The sequence below is a fragment of the Notamacropus eugenii genome, chromosome 1 (assembly GCF_028372415.1).
Source record: "Notamacropus eugenii isolate mMacEug1 chromosome 1, mMacEug1.pri_v2, whole genome shotgun sequence".
NCBI lineage: Eukaryota > Metazoa > Chordata > Mammalia > Diprotodontia > Macropodidae > Notamacropus > Notamacropus eugenii.
Window position 1 is genome coordinate 180209486 of NC_092872.1, and position 19310 is coordinate 180228795.

At 45.3% G+C, this 19310-nt stretch overlaps 2 protein-coding genes and 1 long non-coding RNA gene across 11 annotated transcripts in view; 2 read left to right on the plus strand and 1 right to left on the minus strand.

Annotated features, from left to right (window-relative positions):
* The window catches only part of ARMH3 (armadillo like helical domain containing 3), a 222638-nt gene extending 209611 nt beyond the window's left edge, over window positions 1–13027 (minus strand). For 6 of the 9 annotated variants that reach the window (XR_011969592.1, XR_011969588.1, XM_072620729.1 and 3 more), the window contains exons 1-2: window positions 12908–13027; window positions 12222–12376 (exon numbers count right to left, since the gene is read on the minus strand). The gene's annotated coding sequence lies outside the window, so the exon portion shown is untranslated. Of the gene's footprint in view, window positions 1–7104; window positions 7421–7858; window positions 8006–12221; window positions 12377–12907 lie in introns of those variants that run through there. The other 3 variants (XM_072620762.1, XM_072620731.1, XM_072620745.1) reach the window with 3 other exon arrangements.
* On the plus strand, window positions 8093–9613 carry LOC140511622 (uncharacterized). The gene is made up of 2 exons (XR_011969593.1): window positions 8093–8587; window positions 9168–9613. It is a non-coding gene; the product is annotated as an uncharacterized lncRNA (long non-coding RNA).
* Window positions 13028–13044: 17 nt separating the features above from the next.
* Window positions 13045–16414, plus strand: HPS6 (HPS6 biogenesis of lysosomal organelles complex 2 subunit 3). The gene has a single exon (XM_072620785.1). It carries the CDS (start codon window positions 13045–13047, stop codon window positions 15454–15456), a length of 2412 nt encoding a protein of 803 aa, XP_072476886.1. The 3' UTR covers window positions 15457–16414.
* The last annotated feature ends 2896 nt before the right edge of the window (window positions 16415–19310 follow it).

Below are 19310 nucleotides of genomic sequence, written 5' to 3' on the forward strand. Positions count from 1 at the left end.
AGGGAATGAGAAGCCAAAAATGTCTTTCATTCCCTGTAACCTCAATGAAAATACATACAACCCGCTAACTGGGGGCTATGTAATAAAGTCACTTTCCTGAACACCCCACTCAATCAGACAAACTTATCTTATAGCGCACATGCCACATGCCTGCTGAAGGCACTAAAGTCAATTCAGTCCAACAAACATTTATTAAGCACTTTTATGAACAAAGCACCATACAAGGCCCAGGAGCTTTGGAGACAAAAATGGCCCAACCCCTACTTTCAAGGAGCATACTTTCTCCCAAGGAAATAAAATATCAACACAGATGAGCAAATGCATGATAATTAGAGATGAGGGCACTAATAACTTGGGGGAAAGTAAAGGGGGTGGGGGGAGCAGAGCTAGAATCAGAAAAGGCATCTGTAGGGAGTGGCACCTGAGCTAGATGCTCAGGTAATGGAGGCAAGACTGGCAAAGGAATGGAAATTAAAGATGGAACATCACTTAATGAAGGGGAGTGATATCAAGTAAGTCTGGAAGGGTAGATGAGAATAAAACTGTGGAAGCCTTTAAATACCAGCCTGAGAGGTCTGTTGATACGCACATTTGGGATGACTAATTGAACCCATGGGAGCTAATGACAATTTCTAGAGAATAGAAGGGAGTCCATGAAAAAGCCTTTGAGACACCTACGCTTAGTAATCAGGAGACAGATAATGATTCAGCAAGGAAGACCAATAAAAGTCAAAAAAGTTAGAGGAAAACCAGAAGGAACAATCTCACAAAAACCAAGGGAGAAGAGTCTCTAACATGACAAAGGTCATGAAGAATTAAATTAACTCCAAAGTGTCAAAACCAAGAGTGAATGGAAGTCTTCCAATATTCAAAGTACCAAAAACACTGGTTGCACTTGGCTAGGAGATTATTTACTTAATATGTTACCTTCTTTGGTACACAAGATATTTCACTTATAGGATGATTCAATTACTAGAAATACATTCATTTCTTCCTTAAATTGAATCACCCCAACAGTTCCCAAAGAAAAGTCTTTCAGGAAGCCCATTCTCTAACAGATTATTAGTAAGTATAAGTAAGTATTCCACCCCAAAAACTCATACAGACTATCTGTGCCCAACCTGTGGTAGAGCATTCCACGCTCGTGTTGGTCTGAGCAGCCACAATCGGACACACTGAAACTTCACTTTATCGTCTTATTAACAGACCAAAGCAAAGGAGAAGTCAAGTGTGAGTACATGCTTCCTTTCACCTAGGTAGCAAAAAGCTTAACCTATTCCACAGATTTAAGACTGGGTTTGAAGGAGAGGAAATAAGGACCTAGATGGAACAGGACACTACAAGGCTCTTCAGGGGACCTCTAGGAACGACACTGAAGTAACAGATCCTTGTATCAAATTCACAGAAACATCAAAGAGAACTCTAACTGCAGTAATCTATATTTTGTGGAATAGCAACTGAAAAACATTTGTAATTGTGTGTACAAGGATAATGGCGAAGTGCTTAATAAATACTTTATACCACTTCTTTACACCTCTCCTTCTTTCCTCCTCTAGAAGTTCTTCTGTCTTTCTTCCTTAGGTAGAAACCACCTGCCTGCTTTCTGAAAATCAAAAGATGTCATTTTGTGTAAAGAGTAAATACTAACAGTATAAGCATCATTCCCACTTTTCTCATGGGGAAAACAAAGAAAAAGACACAGCTGACTGATGTTAACACAGGAGTTACAAGGAGGCAGGGAGCTTATTTTACATGAGCTTTGTAAAATACCTAGCACCGTGTAAGTACCCAAACAACATCTGAAAGCAATAGCAATTAAAGTGCTTTCCCAAATAGTGGTAGGAATGGGAACTAGTTTCTCATCCAAGATGTATTAAACACCTACCTACAACTGTACCAGCTTGAGTAATATATAACCTCAGAGATGACAGAAGTCAAGTCACAGCACATCAATTTATAGGAATTTTTTAATTGCTTTACTTTTTGCATTGCAATTAATTTAAATGTAAATTGCTACTAAGCAAATTTAGTTTGTAGTATTTCTGTTCAATGTCAAGTTTTTAATGTTTTTCTTTAAATTAAATGGAAATCTGCCCCTGCAATTTGCATTAACTGATCCTACTTGCCCTCTGGGATCAAGCAGAGTAAGTCTAAGTCAGAAAGAAGAAAAGAAAAGCAATACTTGCACCTTCAGAAGGGAAGAGTTTTCTGACATCTTCCAGGATAAGAATCCAAGGCAAGATCTCCTGCTGTAGTAGTAGCTTCTTGTAAATTAAGAGTATTTCCAGTTCAGGCCCCAAATATCTCCAGCAGTTCAGTCCCTTCCTTACTTAAAGCAGCTAGGTGGTACAGTGGATAGAGCACCAGTGCAGGAGTCAGGAGAACCTGAGTACAAATCTCACCTCAGATACATGACACTCACTAGCTGTGTGACCTTGGGCAAGTCACTTAACCCCAACTACCTCATCCTGGGTCGTCTCCAAGTCATCCTGATGAATATCTGGTCACTGGATTCAGATGGCTCTGGAGAAGTGAGGCTGGTGACCTGCACAGCTCTCCCTCACTCAAAAACAAGTCATGTCATTACTTCTCTGATGGCATGGTCTTCTTTGGCAACGAAGGACAAACATACACACCCTTCCTTACTTCCAGACATAAGAACAAGATGAAAGATAAAAGTGAAACTTTAAGAATCTCCAAACTTTCTAAAACTACATAAAGACAAGAGCCTTGTAAGCCTGCTTCCCCTTTGCCTTCTCTGTCCTCTACCATTGGGCCTATTCTGATACTTTTTTAAGTCACACAGATATTTTTCAAGCCCAGATTTTTCATATAAACAAGTCTACTACTCATCTACAGACTATGTCATAGAGAAGCTTTAAGCTTCTTGGGATTTTATGAAGTTTATTCAGTTCCATTCTCGAAGAAAAACAAAATTTCAGAGTTGAAAGGTCCTTGAGGAGTTGTCTAATCCAATCCACACCTAAATAAGAATCTTCCCTACAACCCATCTGACAAGTAGTAATCCATGATTTGCCTGATGATCTAGGATAGCCTAATCATTTTGCAAGACAGGTCTAATTATTAGGAAATTTTTCCTAATATCCAGGGCACTGCCAATTCTACCTCCTATTACTGGTTCCGCTCTCTGAGGCCAAACAACATATTTAATAGTTCTTCGATTTTATAGGTCTTCAAACACTAAAAGACAGCTATTTTGTCCCTTCAAGTTTTCTACATTTTTTAAACTAATCCTTACAAGAGGTCAATGAAGGACTCTCACCATCTTAGGTGCTCTCCTTTTGAATTTCTTTAACTTACCAACATCTTTCCTAAAATTGTGTCACCTAGAACTGAATATAATAATCCAGATCAGGCCTGACTGGGAAAAACCAGGGCAGAAGTGTTACCTCCCTCTTCCTGGATGCTATGCCTTTCTTAATGAAGCCTAAGCCAGCACTAGCTTTCCTGGCAGCCAGATAATACTACTGACTCATATCAAGCTAAAACTCCCAGGCCTTTTTTAGGATGAACTGCAATCTTAGTGATGCTTCTCCCATCTTGGATTTACAAGATGACTTAAGCCACTTTTACAAATTTTGGATTCCTGGGCTAGTTTGCATATGAAATCCTAAATTTATCAGAAGCAGAAGGAATTATATTTTACAGAATCATCAAATTCTAGAATTAGAGAGGACATCAGAGGTCATTTAGTCCAACCTCTACCCAAAAAGAAAAAGTTAACAAGTCTAGTCCAGAGATCTCAAGCAGCTGCAGCCTTCCTGAGTAAAGCCCCAATCAGATTAAAATGTAATAGGAAAATATTTAACAAAATAAATAAAAATGTAGTAGAACATGGATAATGTTAACATGTGATCTTCTAAGTTAATATGCAGCCTTCAGGAATCCTTATGTAGATTTTTAGGGACTCCCATTTCTATTTGAGTTTGACATCATCGATTTCAGTGTGTTTGTCCTTCATTGCCAAAGAAGACCATGCCATCAGAGAAATGATGACAAGACTTTGTTTTTGAATGAGGGAGGGCTGTGCATGTCACCAGCCTCACTTCTCCTCCAGAGCCATCTGAATCCAGTGCCCAGATATTCATCAGGATGACTAGAGATGACCCAGGATGAGGCAACTGGGGTTAAGTGACTTGCCCAAGGTCACACAGCTAGTGAGTGTCATGTGTCTGAGGTGAGATTTGTACTCAGGTCCTCCTGACTCCTGCTCTGGTGCTCCATCCACTGCACCACCTAGCTGCACATCACCGATTTAGCCTCTACTGGAAATACTTCTATGAGGGGAAACCCATAACCTCCTGAGAAAGATTGTTCTACTCTTGGACCTCTCTTTTCACATTATTTGCATTTTAATGACTGAAAGAGCCCTTTAGATACCCTTAGTACAACAGAAAAAAAAATCTACTTCCTGGGCTGGAATCAAAGATAAAGATTCTATAAAGACATAAGGCTATATGTAGAAAGGTGAGAAAAGTAGAGAAAATAATAATAATAATAACTAACACTTATATAGTGCTTACTATGTGCTAAGCAGTTTACAATTATTATCTTATTTAATCATTACAACAACCCTGGGATGTAGGTGCTATTACTATCCTCATTTAACAGATGAGGAAACTGAGGCAAACTGAGGATAAGTGACTTGGCCAAGATCACACAGCAAGAAAGTTTCTGAAGTTGTATTTAAATTCAGATGTTCTTGACTCTAGGCGCAGCGTTCTACATACTGTGCAACCTAGAGGCTCCAAAAAGAGAGAGGGGGAGGGGGGAGAAAAAGAGGGAGAGAGGGAGAAAGGCGGGGAGAGAGGGGTGGGAGAGGGGGGGAGGGAGGGGGAGAGGGGGGGGAGAGGGACAGGGAGAGAGCGAGAGCGAGAGCGAGAGCGAGAGAGAGAGAGAGAGAGAGAGAGAGAGAGAGAGACAGAGACGGAGACAGAGACAGAGACAGAGACAGAGAGAGTTTATGCTGAGATGCCTTGAGAATTGGGCAACACAGGGTTACCTGGGATCTCAGAGACCTGACACTAGTTGCAGACACATTACAGAAAAGCAAATCTCAGAACTGAACTTTGGTAAAGGCGAAAGTCCTGATCATCCCTCTGTCAAAGAAGCTTCTTTCTGGATTGACTAGCACTATCACCACCATCATCACTCCCGTCATCATCATCACTTATCACTTATCACTTATCACTTTAAGGGGTACAAAGTGTTTTACACATATTATCTTATGTTATTCTCGCAACAACCCTGGAAAGCAGGTGCTATTATTATCCCCATTTTAGAGATGAAGAAATCAAAGCCAGACTTGAATTCAGATCTTCCTGACTCCAGGTCCACCACTCTACCCATTAAGCCAACTGGTTGGATCTGATCTCTAGCCACCACTAATTCTGAAATGACAAGATCCTGCTCATATAGGATTACCTGGCATAAAGGCACTTTTTCCTTTCTGACATCCTAACATCAGATCAGGAACTCCCTAGAAACCCTACTGCATCCTGTTATCCTGAAAGCTTTCACACAGGAAGTCCTCTGCACACCAGCTCAACAGATGGGCAAACCAAAAATATTTTCAATTAGAACAGGCTAAGTTTAGCATAAAGACATGGAAACCATTATTTGCAATGATTTAGGGGAAATGTATTTACAGAGACACTGAGTTTCAAAGCAGAAAAGGCAATATTCTTATTTCGATAAAGCTATCACCTTAAAGAAGTTTATTACAAACTGCTTCCCCAGATATATATATATCATATATATGTATGTGTGTATATATATGTATATTATATATACACATATATGTATATACACACATTATATATATATGTATATAAAATTGATCTGAACACGCCCAATTCTGTGAACAAGGAACTGTGACTGAGCAGTTGTTAAGCAGTTGGATGACTTGCCCAGGCTCACACATCTACTAGTGGAATCTAGAACTCAAGTCATCTGACTCTCGGTCAAGTGTTCTTTCCACTTAACTTTTTTAAAAGCAAGAGATCCTGGGAGGGTCTGATAACCTTGTGCCAAGAAGCCTTCCCAGGTAATCAATGCATTAAATCAAATTCATCAAACAGTTATTAAGCACCAATCAGATGCAGAGTCCAATCAAATCTCCCAATCTGGCTTAACCTCTTCTATCTATTTATATTCTAGTTTCAGATTATAATTATTTGAATGTGTTTTAATCTTCCTACTAGATTAAGTTCCTTGGAGAACAGGAATCCTAGGTTTTAGAGCTGGAAAGGATCTTAGGAGATCATCTACTCTGATCCCCTCATTGTGCAGATGAAGAAAATGAGGACCAAAGGAGAGATATGTCTTGCCCCAGACTTCTCATAAAGAAAAGTAGCAACCCAAGGATTAAAACCCAGATCTCTGAAATCCAAATGCAGCACTTTTTCCACTACAAGAAGATGTCTCATTTCTTATCTGTACCCCTAAAGTCTAGCACTGGAACTTGTACATGTGTAATCAACTTAATTGAAGGAACACTCCATGAGTACTTTCGAGTACTCAAGAAGCTCCCTTCTCTCCCTGCTTCCCCACCTCTGCCAAGGGAAAAGGTTAAGTTTCATTTACTTAGGACCTTGCAACTGTTACTCAACTGAAAATTTAAAGCAATAATATTTTGAGGAGGTAAACAAGTAGAAGGCTAAAAGAAACCACACAAATGTAACATACCCACACCAGGAAGCAGAAGTATAGGTCAGCTGCTATAATGACCCACAAGGAGAAGTCACAAAAGATTCAATCCCTTTCTTGTAAGGAATAAATCTTTTAAGTATTTTAAACCAAATTCCATGGAGCTTTCCTTATCATCTGACCCCAGAAGCCATGACTAGGCCTAAAGTCACCTGGGGGAGACAGCAGATACTAAAGTCTCATTAAAAAAGCCAGACCTCACTGGTAGGGCAGAGAAATCAGGAGTCCGCTCCGATCCTGAAAAGGGTGTGAGGGATCAGTCTCAAAGTCCAGGTTCCATCTCCCCTCCACATCATCCTGCTCCTCACCTCAGCTACTCGCCTAGGGATCCTCCAACTCTACATCACAGCCCCCTTGTCTAACACTCCCACTCACCGTCTCCTCGATGTGGGGGTGCAGGGCAGCGCTTCAGAGCCTTACCCTCCCCAGGGAAGTTGGTCCCCAACAACCGTCTCCTCCTCCACTGGTCTCTCCCTACACACGCTGCCGCCCTTCCCCCCTATCTTCTAGGCCCCCAACACACACACTCCTAAGTTCCTCCCCAGGCAAACCCTCTCCTAGGATCCTCCCCCAAAACAGACACTCTCCTGGAATGCTCCCCACAAAACGTGTATTTTCCTAGGCTATAACCACGCTGACACATTAGCCCGCACTCCCCGCAAGGAACTTTCCTAGGACCTTCCCCTCTCCCAGGTCCCTCCCCCGCACCGGTTACTCCCAGGTCCGGTCCAACACCTTTCCCCGCCCCCCACGGTCTCCTGACCGCCCCACCCTCCTCACGCTCCCTCCGAGGGCCCCTCCCCCATTAGTCTCTTTCCCCCTAGGATTCTTTCCTAGGTCCCCTTCCTCCCCAGACTCTTTCCTCCGTTCCCACCCCCCTCAGACTCTCTCCGAGGTCCCTTCCCCCCTCAAACTCCCTCTGGGGTTCCCCCCCCACGATCCCCTCAGTCCCCTCCCCCCGCTCCTCCCCGCTCCCTCCGCAAGGGGAGGCCCCGCCCCCAGGAGGCCAGGGCCCTCGGAGCCGCCTCAGAGGGAAGGCCTGGTTTTGGCCCCGGCCTGCGGGATCCCTAATCGAGACCCTGGTTTTGTGGAAGCCGACAGCCCAGGTCTCTCGGGGGAAGCCGCTCACCAAGCCCTGCTTCTTCGGGCTCCACTGCCACCGCCCGCCTGCCCCTGCTCGTGCCCGATACTGCCGGACCGGGCCCAAGAGCGCGCTCCCGCGCCCCAGTAGAGTCCTAGAGGCCGCGTCGAGCCAGCCCCGCCCCCTCCCGGCTCCTTCCGTGGCCCCGCCCACCGTCAGTATTAACACTCTAAACGGACGCCACGACCTCGAGACTACACCTCCCAGCAAGCAATGCGGCTCGCTCTGTACGTAACCGTCCCGCGGTGAGAAAAGGGTCAGGACCTCCTCCCCTCTTCTTCTGGCTCCGCCCAAGCCACACGTGCCTTTCTCCCTGCCTCTCTGAACGGCCAAGATTCATTCACTGAATGGGGCACTTTACTTGCCCAACTATCCTTAACGAATAAACATTTGCCTGACTACTGTGTTGCCCTGAGTTAGAGCCGAACGAGACATATCAGCTTCACGAACTGGTATGCCTTGAAGCTGGCTGAAAGGCTTCCCGGAAGAGGCGAGACAGTCTGAGTCTTTCAAGCTTAGGTGAAAAGGAAGCAGCCCTCTCCGGTGCACAGGCTTTACAGGTTACCGAGTCAGTTCGCATACATTGTTACATTGAATCTTCAGGACATGTGGAAACAATGTCTCCCCTCGCCCCCACGTATCAAGTCAAGTCTCGTCATCGAGTCAAGACATTCCCTAGCATTAATAGGAAGCCCCTACTTATTTAAACACTTCAAGGTTTGTAAAGAACATTTCTCACCACACCTCGTAAGCTAAATTGTACAAGTATGATTGTCCCCATTATACATCAGAGTGGCGATATATGGATGAGGAAACTGATTCAGAGAGACTGAAGGACTTGGTCAACAGCTCGCTAAGTGTGAGGAATCACAGATTTCTTCAGGACTTTTCCCACTATATCCTACTCCCTCATGGCACGAAGTTTTAAACCTCTTTCTATTCTTGTATATTATAGTTACCTGTAGAAAAGCTACCTGGTTAGTGGATAGTTCAGAAACAGGAATCAGGCTGAAGTTCATCATTTGACATTTACTATCTATGTAAGGAGAGACCTGTCGTTTAACTTTTCTGAGTTGCAGGCAGTGTTCCAAGGCTAAAAGTTATTAAGAGATTGGGACTCTTAGTTAATAGTTATCTCTTCATGGCTATTATGCCTTTACTAAATAGTAAGCTCCATAAGGAAACGATGTCTTCTCTGCACTTTTTTTTGTTTGGTTTTTTCTTTTTAAATTTTTAATTGATAATTTTTGTCTTTTCATCACCTTCATTTCAAAATATATTTCTCTCTTCCTCCTAGGAAGAACAAAGAATATAACAGAAAGGGGAAGAAAAGGAGAAAAAAAGTTGAGCAAAACTAACCAACTCATCAACCAAATCTGATAATATATGTATTGTTCCATACCCATACTCTCCCACCTCTACATAGAAAGGAGAGAAGTACATTCTTGAACCTCTACTTTGGGACCAAGCTTAATCACTGTTACCATACAGCATTTCATTTTAAAGAGGTTTGTTATTTTCCTTCCATTTACACTGTTGTAATTGTGCGTATTGTTTAATTTCATTTTTCATCCTTCCATGTAAGTCTTAGGTGCATCTCTGAATTTGTTATATTTGTTTCATGCAGTACAGTAATATTGCATTAATTCTATGTACTACAACTTGTTTACCAGTTAATGGGCATCTACTTTGTTTCCAATTCTTTATTACTATAAGAAGTGTTGCTATAAATATTTTAAAGTATATGGCTCCTTCTTTCTGTCTTTGTGATTCTTTGAGTACATGCCTGGCAATGGGATCTCTGAGTCAAAGGATATGGATATTTTAGTCACTTCGGAGTAATTAGTAGTAATGTAGTCAATTTAGTATAGTGTAATTTAGTCAATTTAGCATAATTCCAAGTTGCTTTCCAGAATTGTTAGCCCAATTCTTTGCTCCACATATAGTATATTTATGTCCCTGTCTTTCCTAAATCTCTCTAACAATTACCCTCATCTTTTTGACATCTTTGCTAATTTGCTTGAGAGTGAGGTTATCTAAATTTTGTTGTTACAGGATTGTTATTTTTTTTTAGTAAAATCAAAAGCCCCAGACCCTCCCAAGATGATTTGCACATACTAGTTCTTTGATAAGTGTTCAATTGAAGCAAAGGAGATGATTGCCTCTCCAGGCAGAGGATATCACCACCAGAGCAGCAGTGGGCACATCTCCTCCCCTTGCTGTTGTTTCCAAAGAACAGACTGATGACCTCATTTGGGATGGAAGCTGAGAGTCCTGGGTTTGGTTTTTTGTTTTGCTTTGTTTTATTTTTTTCCTGTTATCGAACCTGGCTTTTGAGGTTACTCCTACCCCTTCTACTTTGCCTGAACCTGGAGGTGGGAAAAAATTTAGGAAAGCAATAGTCTAATTGTGCTTCTTCCACTCGTCATTCCTGCTGTGACAAACAAGAACGAGACAGAGACTTTCTATGCGAAGGAAAATCTACAAATTATATAAATGAAGAAATAAATAAACTCCTATTAAGTAAACCTGAAGGCCAACTTGGTGGACTATAATCCTGAATGTCATGAACTTTTAAATCATTTAATATAAAGCTATATCATGTGGTTCTAAATATCTGGCAGAGAATGCAAAGTGAAGTTTTGAACAAACTCTTTTGCAGTATCTAATAGTGGAATAATGGGGAGCCAAGCAAAGCAGGTTCCCCAAATTGGGAGGAGATAGACATACAGTTCACAAAGTATAGTACTTCCTTGTAGTACAAAGTATAGTACTTCCCTGTAATCATTAAACAAGCATTTATTAAGCCTTTAGTAAATACAAGGCAAAGCAGGTAGGGGGCTCAGTGGATACAGCCCTGGGCCTGGAGTCAGGAAGACCTGAGTTCAGAGTTGGCCTCAGACACTAACTGTATGACCTGGACTAGTCACTTAATTTCTGTTTGCCTTAATTCACTAGAGAAGGAAATGACAAGTCACTCCAGTGTCTTTGACAGGAAAACCCCATGGACAGCATTGGTGTGCTATGGTCTACCAGATTCTTAAAGTCAGACACTATGGAATAGCAAGATACTTTGCTAAGCACCAAAAACAAAAGTAAAAGTAAATAACTGGCTTATATAAGTGTACACAAAGTAGATGGAAGATAATCTTGAAGGAAGCAGAGCAAATTAAAAGACAGCATTCCAGGCATGGGGGAATGACCAATGCAAGAAGTGTCATTTGAAAGGAACATCCAGTAGGCCATACTTGCTGGAATGCTGGAAAGGTAAAACTGGAAATCTAGGAAGAAGGCAGATTATAAAAAGATTTAAATACTAAACAGAGGAGTTTACATTTGATCCTGGAGTTTACAGAGAGTAACTGGACCTCATTATGCGAGGAGAGTCAGACCTATAGGAAAATCATCTTGGCAACTGAGTAGAGAATGGATTGGAACGGGGAGAGAAAGTAGGTAATATAAGAGTTATTATTCCCATTTTACAGATGTAGAAACTAAATCTCAATGAGGTTGATGACTTTCCATGGTTCACACAGGTAGGGTCACATAGGGCAAGGACTTAATCTCATCTTCTGACTCTCAGATCTACATACCCCACGATATCTCTCCCGATAAGCCTATACATTCCAGTCCCCTCCCAATTGGGACCCCCTCCCCCCAATTTCCAAACATAACAGCAGTTTCTGTGCCTCTGCTCACACTGTTCCACTGTTCCTGGAATGTACTGCTCTGCTTCACCACACCCCACCCCACCCCAACACCATCAGTCTGTTTGAAATACCAGCCATCCTTCAAGGTCCAACTAAAATTCCTTCCCTGAATTCTCTCCTCCTCTTCAAAATTGATCTCTCCCTCCTCTGCACTCACATAACATTTGATTTATACCTATTTTACAGCATTTGTCCCATTTTGCCTTTTATTATAGTTACTTGTGTTTAGTTTTCACCTCTTCCTTAGACTGTGATTTCTTCTAAGAGAAGGAACTTGGTCTTATTCACCTGTCAGTGCCAGATGCCCAGCGCTCAGCCCTCAGCCCTGTCCATAGTATAAACCTTAATGAAATCAAATTAACACTGCCCCAAAATGTTCATAGCAGCACTTTTTGTGGTGGCAGAGAATCAGATGCCCATCGAAGGGTGCCCATCGATTGTGGAATGGCTGAAGAACTGGTGCCATGTGAATGCAATAACATTTTATTGGGCCCTCTGTAAAAAAAAAAAAAAAAAAGAGGAATACAGGAAAACATGGAAAAATCTGAAGCCATGAACTGAAGTTTTCTGAAATAAGAAGAACCAGGAGAACAATATACACGACTAAAATAATGCAAATCGGAAGATCATTAAAAGGAAACCTGAGTAACTGCAGTATCCAAGAGAACAGCCGTAGCTCCCTCCTCCGACAGTGAACGTTAGATTTGTCTTCTGCCGGAGCCAGCGGGTACGGGCTTCCTTAGGTGGTGGTGGTGGTGGCTGTTCTTTGTTGGTTCGATGGTGGGGAGCGATGTATCTGGAAAGGACCGTGGTATAAAGAGTACATAAAGAAAATCTATTTTTCATTAAAATTTAAAAATAAATGAACGCACATTGTGTGTTTCCTTTGGCGGATGTCAAAGAGGACATTTCACTGGAAGGATATCATGTACTTTGGGGAAATGACAAACTAAAGTGTGGATGGGATGTGGGAAAGTGGGGACTTTCTGGTTCGGAAAGTGCTAGGCTTAAAGTAAGGGTGTCTTGGAGGAAGACAGAATGGGGAAGGATGGAGGTCTCCTCCGGAATCTATAAATGAGAGGCAAGGGGGAGGGGTGAACAGAGGAGGAAGCCGCCAAGCCCCGACCCAGGCTGGAGGCTCAATCAGGGGACGACCTGGGAAAACAGCCCAGAGCCTAGGCTGGGCAGCCCAGCGCTGGCCGGAGGAGAGCCAGGACTGCGGGGCTCCGCCCCGCGGCCGACTCCCGAGCTGCGAGGCGCCTGAGCCACGCAAGCCTTCTGGGCGGGGCTGACTCCTGCCCCCCCCCCCCCCTGGTCCCCAGCCCACCTCCTCCGCCGGGACGGAAGTCGGAGCCCCGCTCCGCCGCCCTCCTCTGCCCGAGTTGGGGCCAGCCGGACCCGGAATCCCGGAGCGCGCCCTGCAGCCCCAGCCCGGGCCCCGGCTCCGGCCCGAGCCCTGGGGCCATGAAGCGGGCCAGCACTCTGCGTGTGCTCTCTGACCTGAGCGACTTCAGTAACGCGAGCGGGCTCCGACAAGTGCTGGCGGAGGAGCCTCTGGCCCGGGTCCGCACCAGCCCCGACGGCCGCCACCTGCTGCTTCTTCGCCCTCCGGGCTCTCCAGCCCCACTGCTGCTGGCGTCCAGGAAAGGGGCGGGGCTGGGACCGGAGCCCTCTTGGCCAGCCGGCCAAGGCCCGGTGCTGGATGCCTTCTTTCTCCAGTGCCCGGGCTGGGCCGGTGGCCCACGTCCTGTGCTTGCCTTGGTGTGGGCAGGCGGGCGGGCCGAGGTGTGGGGCACCGGAGTGCACCCAGGATGGCAGCTGCTGCAGCAGGCCGAGTTGTGTGTGAGTAGCAAGGCCAAAGTGGTAGCTGCCGCGGCCCTGGGAAACCGGTTGGTGTGGTGTGAGGAGCGGCCAGCCAGCACGGAGGCAGCCGAAGGATCCGTGCCAGCCGCCTTCAGTCACTGTGTGTGCACTCGGGCCCTGGAGCCCCACGGGGAGACCAGTGTCATTCTGGGTGCCCCCAAGACCCTGCTGCACCACTGCCCTCGTTTCCAGCTGCTGGCCTCCCGTTCTGACTTCTTCATGGTGCCCACAGCCACCACTTGGCGCGGTGTCGCCCACATCTTGCTCATTTGGTACCCAGGTAAGGGCAGGGTGACTGTAGCTGTCCCTGCTCACAACCTTACTTATAGCAAGAACTTGAGCCCTAAAGGCAGGGACTCCTGGGATTTCAGATCCCTCCTTCAGAGGGTACCAGGACTGCTTTCTGGGGGGGAGCCCCTGGACATCCACACCTGTGCAACTGCCCAGGGGAGCCTGCTGTTATTGAGCTCAAAAGGGGCTGTGAGTCTTATCCGGAGGGATGGAGGAGCTAGAGCAGTAGGTATTCTGGGGTATGGACTGCTTAGCCAGGGAGTCCCAGTGTCCTTGGGTGTCTTCAACGATACTTTGGCCTGTGTGCTGAGCTCTGGACTCGAGCTGCTGGACATGGGCAGTGGACGGCTTTTAGAAAGAAAGGTCTTAAGCACTGACCGGGTCCACCTGCTAGAGCTCTCAGCCCCAGGGATTGATGAAGAAGAGGAGAGTAAAGGTGGGCTTAGGCTGCTCTCTGCAGGGGGCCTATTCTGTATGACCTGGGAGGTGGGCAGAGAGGTTGAATGGCTGAGCTCTGAGGACTTAGTGTTTGAGGAGGCCTGTGGCTACTACCAGCGCCGGAGTCTACTTGGAGCCAGACTCACAACTGATGAGTTGAGAAAAGGGAGCACTTTTCGAGCCCCTCTGGCCCTGGCTGCTGTTCTCCGAGGTCACCAACCCCCAACCAAGCTGCTGACTGATTTGCAAGCTGAGCTAAGGGACTACCATGGCCTAGAGCGACTCAAAACTCGACTGGTGACTGGCAATGGGCAAGAGGAAGGTTGGACAGAGCTGGCTGAACGAGAGGTAGAGCGGCTGCTACGATCAGATCTGACAGGGGACAAACTATCCCAGCTCAATGCTGTCTTTGCTGTCTTCCCTGCTGCTGCTTGGTGCTCCACCCGCCGAGCTCTACAGCTACAACTGAATGAGGCTGGCCAGCTGAAGTCCCAGGCCCCTCCCGACTTGTGGAAGAAGGTACTAGCGGATACAGAGGCTGATGGGGCACTACCCCCCTTTGAACTCCTGTGTCAGTGCCTTTGTCGGCTGGAGCCATGTTGGTTGCCACCCTTTGTAGAATTGGCACAACAGCAGGGGGGGCCAGGTTGGGGGTTAGGAGCTGGAGGCCCAGGGCCACCTTTATACCGCCGGGCATTGGCTGTACTGGGTGACTGGGCTGGGGCCAGGGCAGGGGCTCTGGAGCTAGAGCTGCTCTTGGGAAGTGGCCGGCCCAAGGCTGTGCTCCAGGCCATAGGGCAGCTAGTTCAGGCTGGACAGTGGGAACGTGTGCTGGACGCAGGCCTGGCACTAAGCCCATCCAGCCCCTTGCTGCAGATGGAGATCTTCACTGTCTTACTAGCCGAATTTGCTCGGCATCGCCAATTAGATGCCCACCTGACTCGCCTGCGCCACCTGTGCCCACCAGACTTGTCACCCACAGACCTCCTACTCTTGCTGAAGAGGCACCTGCCAGATGAAGAGGGGCCTCCAACCCCATTCCCTAAGGTGGGAGCTGACCCTCCACTCACAGTAGGGCTCCTGAGAGATTTGCTGGAACAGGCCAAGTCCAAAGCACAGACTCCAAGCCCCTATGAGGATATCCTGTGGGACTCTGGTGCCAGTCCTCCCTACCCCAAGAGCAGGCACTATCCCTCACAGTACCAGAGTAGCCAGAGCAAGGAGCCTGGGGCCAGGAATTCAATGGAATTGACTCAGACTGAGACTTGGGGTCAAAGAATATAGTAAACCTGAGAGGGAGGGGTCCAATCAGTTTTACCCACTCCCTTATAAGAAGGAGGAGCTTAGGATTCCCTTCAGATGCAGAGTGTAACTATGGTATGGTCCTGTTTTCCCCAGTGCGTGCAATACTTTTCTTTTCTGGGAAGATTTTAAATATATGCAGATAAAAGAAGCAAGAGTGATAGTATCTGTATGTGATTGAAGAGGGGTAGAGGGAATGATGATCTGGTAAGTTGGAGCTGCAGCTTCCAGGCCACCATCTGCTCAGTACATTTCAGGGAGCCTTTCTCTGACCACCCCAACCCTTCTCATCCACTAATGGAATTGTCCCTGGGAGGGGGAAAAGAGGGTAGAAGGCAACTAGAGAAGGAAAGGACCCTTCCAGTAGAAGCTCCCAGGATGAATGTGGCCTTGAGGAAGGGTGGTGTCTTATATCAGAGGAATGAGAAAGGAATCCTGCTACTTTCATCAGTAACAAGGATTCTTGGAAATCATCACCAAGTTCATAAAACAGAAGTAAGGCTCTAGAGATGCTGAGCCCAGTTACAGACTTGAAGACTGCCAGGTTGACAGAAACCATCAATGGCCTTTCTGACAGCATCTACCTGTCCCTGGGTTTGAGATCTGATCACAGGAATCCTGATGTAGAAAAATCAGGAACCAAGAAACTTGTAAGTAAGTGCTAAGACCAGAAAAGTCAGTGACTATCCCAAGTTCCACTTAGGCCTGTCTCCCCTAGGTGGTACAATGGATAGAGCACTGGACTTAGAAAGACCTGAGTTCAAATTTGGCCCTCAGACACTGGCTGTGTGACCCTGGGCAAATCATGTAATTGTTTCCTGCCTCGGTTTCTTCATCTCTGAAATGGGGGTAATAATAGCGCCTACCTCCCAGGGTTCTTGTGAGGATATAATGAGATAATACTTATAAAATACTTTGCAAATATCAAAGCACTATATAAGTGCTGGTTATTGTTATTATTAATGTTATTATTATATCTGGGCTCAGATTCTTCAACCTTCCAGACCTGCATCCCAGGAGGTAAGGCATGGGGAAAGGAGACAGGCCCCTCCCTTTATTTCCTGGAGCTCTGAAACTCAGCACTCTGTGGAGAAAGATGAGTAATTTCCTTTAGCATTCATCCTAAGATTTGGAGTGGACAGGGCAGGATTTTTAAAGAATACAAGTAAAATCTCTTAAATGTAACTAAAAAGAGAAGTTCATAAAGTTGGAGCCCTACGGACCCCTGGAACCTTGTTACTTTACCCTCTTCTGGGGTAGAATACAGGCAGAAAGGGGAACACAGCTGTAATGAAAGGGTGTGACCTACACTGATAGAATAACACAGAAACCTGTATGAAGGTTACGGGGGACAAGATTTATAAATGACTGGAAACAAATTTTAGTCCAAAAAATCGTGTTTATGGTGGGCCCTGAAGCATATCCTATAGAATCCTTTAGCTCTCGATATGAGCTGTCCTCAAGACTTTGGCCAGAGAGGGGCCAGATGAGTAGGCCCCAGGTAGAAGGACTCAATTTGTGTAGACTATGCTAAATACATTCCTGTTTGAGAGACACTATAAATCGGTCAGAGTAGAGACTAAGGAAGAGCCTTGTGCTGTGCTGAGTCTGGGGAAAGCATCGTTTGTTTCTCATGATCTGGTTTAGGAAACTATATTGGGACTGCTCTAGGGATATGTTCACTTGGGTTTAGGTAAGGGGAGGAGGGGAAAAGTGCAGTCATCAGGAAACTCCTTCTGAATATTCTTTGCCTTAGTTTCCTCATCTACTAATCAGGAAAGACATTCTTAGGCTCCAGGTTAGGGTATGGAATTGAAGAGCAGGGCTAAAGGCCTTGGCCCTTCAGTGGGAACGTCATGTTGTTCTCACTGCTCCCACGAGGGGGCACCAACATTCCAAGACTTGAGTAATTGGAGTGGAAGACTTGATTGGATCTATTCAAAAAGATTCCCCCTTTCAGTGCACAGGATCCCCCTGGTGATCACTTTTAATACTGACAGCCCTGTTCCGCTACTTCCTTTACCAATGGAAACCCAAATAACTTTCCATGCTGTGGTTCAGTGTTTTTCCAGAGAGTCAGAAAGAAAAAACACTTCAGTACTTAACTGTGTTCCAAGCACTGTACTGACAATCTCTGTCCTCAGAGAATGGTCTAGATTGGTCTTAGAAAGTTGGAAGTGGGATGAGTGGGGCCATAAGGGAGTAGATTGACACACCCCATCCAGGAACAGTTTCAGAATTGATTTGATCATCGTTCAAGGTTCCAGAACTAGAAGGGGTGAGATTGAAAAGGGTACTCCCAAGGTATCTGCAAAGGAGGGAGTAAAATAAAGCATTGGTGATTAGGGTTTGATTGAGATCTGGAAAAGGCTTCACTAATCAGGAAAATGGGATCCCAGAACACAAATCTCTAATCCAGGGGTTCTTAACCATTTTATTTTGTATCATGGATCTCTTTGGAAGCCTAAGAAACCCTTTTCAGAGTAAAGTTTTTAAATATTTGAAGGAAATGCTAAATTTCAGTTTGAGATTAGTGAAAATAAAGATGTAATCTTATTTCCCATCCAAGTTAATGGACCCCCTGAAGTCTATCCATGGACCTCTTGGGGTCTTTAGACTTCAAGGTCAAGACTGCTTACACTAGAGCATCATCTTTGATGTAGTTAGCCAGGCTGAAGAAATCACTGGAGAAGACAGAGTGGGAATCACTAGAGAGAAGGTTGTGGGAAAGACTACAGAATTATTGAAGTAGGAAGGGGATTTCTCCTTCTGGGCTCCCCCTACCCCTTCCTACTGCAACCACAGGGGATCGAGCAGAACTTTGTCAAAAGATGGAAACCAGCCTGAACAAACCACCGTAAAGCATTCTTGTCAAGTCCAGCTGGAAGGAAGGAACTTGGTTCTAATATGAGAGGTGGGTCATTATTGGGAGAGCCAAAGAATGAAGTTGAGATCAAAATCAGGGATCACAGCAAGGGTTAATGACTTAGGGAGAGTCACAATTCAGTATTTCTCTATTTTGAAGCAGAAACTATTCATTTTCATCTCCTGCAGCTCCAGCTACACATTTATTTGGTTTCAAGAGACATAGATTAGGGATGGGGAAGGATGACAGAAACGTGAAAACCTCAGATGAGATAGGGATAAAGGCACCTATGGGGAGGAGAAGCAGTTCTCAGAGCAAGGGTGGTCCTCATTCACTTGTTAAGTTGAAGCCTTAGCTCCACAGATCCCAATTTATAGTCTTCTCCCTACTCCCACAGCACAGGATTGGACTTGGAGTGGGAGGAGACAGTGGGGGCCCAGCATTAAAGGTTTGAATGAGTTCTTAGTACCTTTCCTCCCTTACCAGACCTGAGATGAGATTATCCAGCTGGTCAACCTGATTTGAGATCCCATATACCATCTGTGAAGGGAGGCAAGTAATATGAGTGGTCAGCAGTGGGGAAAATGGGGGATCAAGGGAAAGGGGGATGAAGAGTATGCAAGGCAGGAAGCCAGTCCTGTATCAGATCCAGTGAGACTAAAGAAAGGTAGTGAAGGGGAGCCCTTGCCTGGGCAAGAATCCTTAGAATATTTAGCTCCACAAGTTGGATCACTTCCTTAGGGAATTGTTAATTTCAGGACTCAGAAATGAAATGGATCCAAAATTGATTGTCCTTAAATGTGATCTTTTTTTTTTTAACCATACTGAGACAGAAGGTGGAATATGGGGATAGGGTCCCTCATAACTATTTTTCCTTCCTATCATGGTGCCTCAATGGGACTGAATAGGGAAGAGGTGCTAAGGTCCACCCCTTAGCCTCCCTATGGATTTGATCTCCAGTGAAGAGGAC